Source organism: Marmota marmota, unplaced genomic scaffold, assembly GCF_001458135.2.
Source record: "Marmota marmota marmota unplaced genomic scaffold, marMar, whole genome shotgun sequence".
Classification (NCBI taxonomy): domain Eukaryota; kingdom Metazoa; phylum Chordata; class Mammalia; order Rodentia; family Sciuridae; genus Marmota; species Marmota marmota.
In genome coordinates this window covers 3,695,916-3,703,445 of record NW_026000222.1, presented here as the reverse complement: position 1 = coordinate 3,703,445, position 7,530 = coordinate 3,695,916, and the positions used below count along the sequence as shown (strand labels likewise).

The 7,530-nt window shown below is 63.3% G+C and overlaps 1 protein-coding gene across 1 annotated transcript in view; it reads left to right on the top strand.

The window, feature by feature from the left end:
• Atp2c2 (ATPase secretory pathway Ca2+ transporting 2) overlaps positions 1 to 7,530 on the top strand; it is a 48,776-nt gene that overhangs the window by 18,739 nt on the left and 22,507 nt on the right. The window contains exons 6-10 of the mRNA XM_048792405.1: positions 1,341 to 1,416; positions 2,806 to 3,032; positions 5,845 to 5,994; positions 6,080 to 6,148; positions 6,466 to 6,541. Of these exons, the coding sequence (XP_048648362.1) occupies positions 1,341 to 1,416; positions 2,806 to 3,032; positions 5,845 to 5,994; positions 6,080 to 6,148; positions 6,466 to 6,541 (598 nt within the window). The remainder of the gene's footprint in view (positions 1 to 1,340; positions 1,417 to 2,805; positions 3,033 to 5,844; positions 5,995 to 6,079; positions 6,149 to 6,465; positions 6,542 to 7,530) is intronic.

Below are 7,530 nucleotides of genomic sequence, written 5' to 3'. Positions count from 1 at the left end.
GGGGGGAGGCTGGCAAGCTCGGCAGGTGCTCGGCAGAAGTCGTATTCTTGTGCTGTCCATCTGTCCGTCGGGAGAACCATATCCCACCAGGAGTTACGAGACCTGGTCTCCGTCTCGACAGCTGGTGGCTGTGTGGCCTCGGGCATGTTGTTCAACCTCTCTGGGCCTCAGCTCCATCATCAGTGTATAAATCGGGGTTCTCAGACTGGGGGCTACAGGGGCAGGAGTGGCTTTGGGTAGAGCCCGGGAAGCAGTGGATCATAGTCCCCTCACTGCATTAAGCAACTGTCACCTCAGGGGAGAGGGAGGGAGGGTGACTCTGAGGAGGTTCGGACCCAGGGCCGGGTCCTCCTGGCCCACAGGACAGCCGCTGGCCTGGGTGGCCTGGGAGTGTGAGCACGGGGCGTTTGCCCAGCAGCCCCCGGAGCCTCTTGCCTGCCTGGATGCTCCCAGCTGACAAGTGCTGTCCCTCTGCGCTTACCAACGATGTCAGAGGAAAAGGCTGTCCTTCCTGGGCTTAGCGCAGCGTGGTGCTGTAGAAGCTTCCAGAAAAGGTCCTAGACCTCATGGCACAGCACCCCTGCAGCATGTGCCTGCCGAGGACTTCAGATGCGCTGGGTGACGCGGGAACAGGGTCTTAGTTCCACTTCATTGTAGTTCCGTAAGCACTGGGCGCCTCGGCCAGCGCCGGCCAGGAACGGCCACCAGGGCCCTTCCTCTGAGGACTGAAAGGAAGCTCGCGGGCGAGGAGGGGGCAGTGGCCTCTTCTGAGCTGGACTCCTGTTTATCTCCTTGTAAAAAGCAGAGCTTCCGCGAAGGACCAGGTCTCTCCCTAACCCCGCTGAGGTGGCCGCCGGTGCAGGCTGAGCGCCATCCCGGACGGGCGCTGTTGCTTGAAATAAAGCGACGGGAGTCCACCCCGACCGGGCACGGACACTAGAGGACCCAGACGTGTGGCACCTCCCTGTGTGCTGAGGGGCAGACCTGGGGAAGAGCCTTGGGCATGAGTTGCAGCCCCGGGCAGCAGGCTGGACACTAGTCGGGGACAGCCATCTCCCAGGGACCAGCACTCCAGGGAGTGTGAGCGGAGACACGGGCAGAGGGGGACAGGAGGAGGACAGCGCCGGGCATGAGGGAGGAGAGCCAGCCCGAAGCGCCGCCGGGGACAGTGCCAGCCATGGGCCCCCTCGTCAGACCACCCGGGCAGCCGCAAGCCCAGACGTGCCAGGGCCGCGGGCGCGAAGGGGACGTGGGTGGTTCGTGTGGTCTGATGACCCGAGCTGGGGGTCCAAGCACCAGGCTGGGCCTGCAGGGAGCCGTCACATTACTGCTGTCCCCAGAAGCCACTGCTAAAGGAACCTCGTTTCCCAGAGCAGCAGGGACGGCAGCCGGGGGAGCGGGAAGAGCACGGAAGAGGTCGCAGCGCCCTGGCCAGAGGGGCACGGCCATGCAGGCCCTTCCAGTGTCGCCTCTGTCCCCGTGCAGTCACCCCATGTTTATTGAGCACCTGCTGTGTGCCCGGGGAGACTGCACTGAGGTGACAGCGTGGCCGGAGTGGGACGGCCCGGCCTCGGGGAGCTCAGGAGGGACGTTGGACGTGTGTTCCCCGAGGAGGAAGGGGAAGCTCTCCATAGCTGTCACCAGCTGCCTGGCCCTGACATTTGTGGAGGAGCTGACATTTAGTGGGGTCAACAGGGCGGGTCTCCCAGAGGCGCTCTTGGCTACGAGGAACAGGAAACTCATTCGTTCAGACCACAAGGAAATTGAATTGTCTCATAGCAAGGGATCTAAGGCCGGGACGGTGCAGTGAGCTAGTTCATCTGGCACCAAGGGCCTGGTCTCTTCACCCCTTTGCTCTGCCATCTTGAGCTCATTAGCTCTGTTCTCTGCAAGGCCCCCTCATGGTCCCAAGAAGGCTGCCACAGCTCCAGGTTTCATAGCCAAACATGCCAAGGTCCCACAGGAGAGGCTCTGTGTGTGTGTGTGTGTGTGTGTGTATACACAGAGTGAGGAAAGCCTTGTCATAAGTCCCAGGGGCCAGGGTTGCATAAGTGTCCATGTCTAACCCTGTTACAGGTGGGAGATGGGACCACTTGCTGATCTTAGCCAGGGAGGACCTGCTCCTAATGGCTGTGGGAGAAGGGTGGATCCTGAATAAGGTCCAATTCTGTACACAAGGAGGAACGTCCACCCATCATTCAAAGCCTGCCAAGCCCCTTAAGACTAGAAGGTGCCGGGTGTGTTCAGGATGGGATGGGATCAGGAGCAGGAGTGGCAGGTGGTGGCCCCGGCCGGAGGAACTCGGCAGGACTTGGGGTTTGATTCCCAGGTCCTGGGAGAGGCTTGGAGTTTGGAGCAGGAGGGAGCAGCGGCCGGCCTCCCGCCTGGCTGCCAGGTGTGGGGGGACCTGAGGGGGGCAGAGGGAGGCAGGAGGCCACGGGACAGCTGGGCTGAGTGGGTGGGACTCCAGGGGACCCCGTACCACACAGCTGACCGTGTCCCAGGGCAGGTGACTGTGCCCTGGGAAAGCGGCCCTGGGTGTTGGGGCACCTAGGCTGCCCTCCAGCTCTGCCCAGCCTGTCCCCCAGCCTCTGAGCTGGCTCTGCCCCCAAGTGGCATCTTCTCTAAGCGCAGGAGGTGGCCTCATTAGGAGGCCTTACAAGGGCTGCCCTGCCCTGCGGAAGCTTCCGGAGAGCCGGCAGCCTGGCCTTGCTCCAGGCAGAGTACACGGCAGGAGCCTCACTGCTCAGATGAGGTCCAGGGTCCTCAAGGCTTTTGGTGTCCCCAAGTTTAAAGAATAACAAGACCCTGAAGCGGCGAGGGCTTGCCCGCGACGGGGAGACACGCGCCCCTGCCCTTGCTGCGTCCATCCGGGGGCGTCCGAGCCAGTGTCCCCACGCGGCCGTCTCTCCCGCCCCCGCAGCATCCGGGACGGGAAGCTCCAGCATCTGCTCGCCCGAGAACTGGTTCCCGGGGACGTCGTGTCCCTCTCCGTCGGAGACCGGATCCCCGCCGACATCCGCCTCACCGAGGTGAGCTCGGGGACTGCGGGGGACACCCCTGCCCCCACTTCGCACACACGCCTGCCCCCACACGCACCAGTCAAGGAAGCTGACTGAGCGCTGCGCCCTCGTCCCTGTTCACAGGTCGCACGCTCCTCTTAGTGCAGTGCCCCCCCCCGTCACCGGGGCTCCCCAGGGCCCCGGGCCCACGGCCAGCTGTGGTCTGAAAATCTGGGTCACTGTCCCCACGCTGCCTCAGAGCTGAATGCCAGCCACTCATTGTCCTTGTTCCACTCACTGATGGTCCCCACTGCTAATGTCCACTGCTAATGTCCACTGATGGTCCCCACTGATGGTCCCCACTGATGGTCCCCAGTGCTGGTCACCTACTCGCCTAGTTTATGAGCTCGGCGTCCCCAGAGTTGGTGTGTCGGGGGTGGGGGAGTGGACCGGCATCTATGTGGTTCGGTGCCACCTGAGGTCCAGACACCCACAGGGGGTTCTGAATGTGTCCCCGAGGACGAGGCTGGTGAGGGGCTCTCTAGCGGGAGCGACTGTGGGCGCTAAGCCAGGGAGGGGGGTGAGGGCGACGCTGGGCTGCCTTGGCGGGTAAGGAGACGGAGCAGGGAAGGCAGAGGGGCAGCAGGCGCCTCCACGGGGCAGGGGCCAGTCCGCGACCCTGTGGGTCCCTGTCACAGCCTTGCAGGACCGTGCCGGGCTCCTGGCACTCAGGGGAAGTGACGTCTGGCCCGTGTGCTGGATGGGGGTCTGTTCTGGGATCCCTCCAAGACCGAGCGAGCTCTCGGCCGTGGGGCAGGCGTGACGGCTGGCAGCCTGCCCGGTGTGTCCACAGGGCCACGTCGGGACCCTCGAGGGGCGGAGAGGGAGGAAGCCAGCACCTAGTCCCCACGGCTAGTCCCCACTGCTAGACCCCAGGCAGGGCCGGCGTCTCCCTGTGGACAGACCCATAGCAGCTGGGCCTGGTGCCAGGTGGGCTCCCCCTCTGTCTCTATGCCCAGCGCTAGCCCTCAGCGTCTGCTGTGTGTCTGGGGCGTGTGGGTCCATGGAGAAACCACTGTCACGTGGCCAAGCCCTGTACACAGGTCCACTGGTAAACACTGCTCTGGGAGGCCTTGTACCACAGGGGCTCCTCCAGGAAGCCAATAAGGCTCCTGACCACCTCAGGTGACACTGTAGGACAGAGAGAGGCCACAGATGAAGGCGGTTGGTGCCGTAGGCCTGAGCTTGAGGCTGGGTTTGAACCCTGTGTGTAATCCAAGCTGTGTGACCTTGAGAAAGTCACTTAAGGTCTCTGTGCCTCCGTTTCCTCCTGTTAAAGAGGGTGATGATGCCCACAGGGTGGTTGTGGATGCAGAGTGCCCAACATTCCCTGGCAAGGGCGCAGATGGCAAGCCTGCCTGCCGGGAGCCAGGGACCCTGGTTGGCGCCCTGACCCTGCGTCTCCCAGTGTATGCCTCGAGGGATTTGCCTCTCAGAGCCTCAGTTTCTTCTTCGTCTCTGGCTCCCAGGGTCACTGTGAGGATGAGACGCGCTGTGGCCTGACGTGGGACGTCAGCGGCTGAGCGCAGCCGCACGGTCCCAGGTCTCTGCAGTGGGTCTTTGAAACGGCGTCTTGAGTTCTGAACGACGTCTGCTACTTCAGCGGGCTCCCTCCTGCCCTGCTCGTGGGGAATCAAGTTGTCCCCTGTGTGTTGATGAGGCCATGCCGTCCATCCGTGCTTTTTGGGTTCCCAGTTGCTACTCCGCTGGACAGTGGCGCTCTGTTCACCCCGGGGAGCGTTCCGCCAGCCCCAGGCTCCGTGGTCCAGCTTTACTGGACACGCACCTCAGGCCCAGGCAGGTGCAGGAGGCACTAGGTTTACAAAGCTCTTAAAGTGACCCACGCCTCTCGCACTGTCCATGGGGAGAGCAGGCGCCGTCTTCTCCTCCCTGGTCAGATGGGCGGCCTCGTGGCTCAGCAGGAAGCGGGCCCCGCTCACTGTCCCTGCCCTGAAATGAAGACAGAACTGGGGGGGGGTGGACAGCGCTGCAGCCACGCTCCGTGGAAGTGTCTGACAGTGCCAGGTGCCCCGCCGGGGGGTGGTACCTCCTTCTCCTTCCTGGGGGCGTGGGTGTGGCCCTGCCCTGTGGGTGCTCCTGCCGTAACCTAACGTCAGAGTGTCCCTGGAGGACCTCGCTCCCTGTGACCACAGTGAGCTCCCTGAGGCTGGGCAGCTCTCAAGAAAAGAGGTCCACTTTGGCCCATGGTTCAGAGGTCAGGGTCAAGGGCTGCGTCTGGTGGTGGCCTTCCTGCTGGCAGAGTCCCAGGGCACCCCGGGGCGTCAGATGGCAAGAGGGGGGCGTGTGTGTCTCTTCTCATGCTGACCCTGCCTAGTCCTGTCCCTCGGAGGCCACCTCAGAACACAGGCAGATCAAGTCCCCCCCCCTTAATACCTCACTGTGGGGTCAGAGTTCAGCCCTCGGGGACCCTGAAGCCGTATCCAAACCAGAGCACTCGGTCACGGTCACGGAGCAGGACTGTAGGGACCCTCAGCTGGGGGCGGGGTCTGGGAGGAGGTCCAGGGGCTCTGGGAAGCTGTTCTGGAAGAACCCATCCTCGGTGATCTCAAGTTACGTGGGCATTTCCGGTAGCTTTGAGGACGGCAGGAGGCAGGAAGCCGGGAGCCAGGGACCCTGGTCCCAAGCTCCTCTCGCTCCCGGGGCAGGGACCTCATTCCCTGAGCTGCGGCCCTTTGCTGTTGGACATCTGTTAAGGTGCTGGGTGCCACCAACGGGCATCAGTGCCAGAGGGGAGCTCCACGGGTCTCCTCTCGTCCCCCAGGTCACAGACCTCCTGGTGGACGAATCCAGCTTTACTGGGGAGGCCGAGCCATGCAGCAAGACGGACACCCCCTTGGCAGGCGGGGAGGACCTGAGCTCGCTGACCAACATCGTCTTCATGGGCACCCTGGTGCAGTGTGGGAAGGGCCAGGTAAGCCCTGGGCTCCTGGGGCCTCCCCGTGCCCAGCCTCGCTCCTCCCTTGACACCTCTCTCCCTCACCCCCTCCTGGACACAGGGGGTCGTGATCGGAACAGGGGAAAAGTCTCAGTTCGGCGAAGTGTTTAGGATGATGCAGGCGGAAGAGGTAAGGGGCGGGGCTCTGGGTGGTGGTGGGCTGGGCCTGGGTCTGAAACTGCCCTGGGTGCAGACTGGCCCTGCCCAGCCTGGGGACGGAGGCGGGCGCCGTGTGAGCCTAGTTTTAGTTTAATTTCCATTTTAGACCATTGATCAGGGTGCTCACCATGATGTGACTTTCAGACGCCAGTGGGCACTGACCTTGAGGGCAGAGGCCAGTGGATGGCCCTTGTGTGCTCTGTGTGACTGTCACTCAGAGCAAGCTATAAGACAGCAAGGGCACGCTGTGGGGCCTGTCTACTAAGCCCGTCGTCCTCTCCCCTTCAGACACCTAAAACCCCTTTGCAGAAGAGCATGGACAAGCTGGGGAAGCAGCTGACGCTCTTCTCCTTCGGCATCATTGGTGAGTCAGGGGGTGCCCTGCTGGGCCCAGAGATGGGGAGCTGTCCTGGGGCAGGGCACCTGGTGTCCCTCAAGGATCTTGCTGCTCAGATGCATGAGGCTGGGGTTGGGGTCAGGGACGCTCCAACGGCAGCAGGAGGTTTCGCCTCAGAGCAGGCGGAGTGGCTGACAGGCAGCCCACGCTGAGCCGGCCTCAGAGTCGGCGTTTGCCTCTGGCTCACCGCCGTCCAGGGGCCGTTCTGGTCCAGGGGCTTTCCTGGGTGCTCCCCTCCATGTGCTGCCCCGGCCCAGGCCCCTGCCGTATTGTTGCTCTGCCTCCCCCTCGGTCCTTGGAGGCTGCCCTTCCTCCCAGCCGGCAGGTGGGGAACCAGGACCTGGGCTCCTGGGGGAAGGCTTCAAGGCACCCACCAGGGGGAGGAGCCATGGCCTTTGCCTGTTTCTCTTGGCCAGAACAGAGTCATGAGACCTGCCTAGCTGCAAGGGAGGCTGGGAAATGTAGTTCAGCCATGAAGCAGCCACAGATCTGGGCCTCGGAGCAGGCTGTGCCTGGCCCAGGGCTGCCCGGCCTTTTGACAACACACCAAATGGCCTCACCCTAAATGGAGGCCTTCAGCCCTGACATCCCAAGGGGCTGTGCCGGTCCCTTCACCTCCTTCTCGCTAAGGGGCTGGCCTTGAGTCAGTGTCCTCCATTCCCAGCCTTCAGGATTAGTGCCTGGCTCGCCCTAGATTCTCAGCCAGCAGATGTTTATTTGATTGATAAGGGAGCAGGTGAGGGAGGCAGGGGAAGTCCTGGCGAGTCTGGCCAAAACCGCGAGCCAGAGAAAGTTCTTGGGAGAAGCAGCAGCCCCTGCCACCTGCAGCCCCCTCCCACCTGCAGCCCCCTCCCACCTGCAGCCCCCTCCCACCTGCAGCCCCTCCCACCTGTGCCCCCTCCCACCTACCGCCCTGCCACCTGCCAGCCCCTCCCACCCTCGCAGCCCCCTCCCAC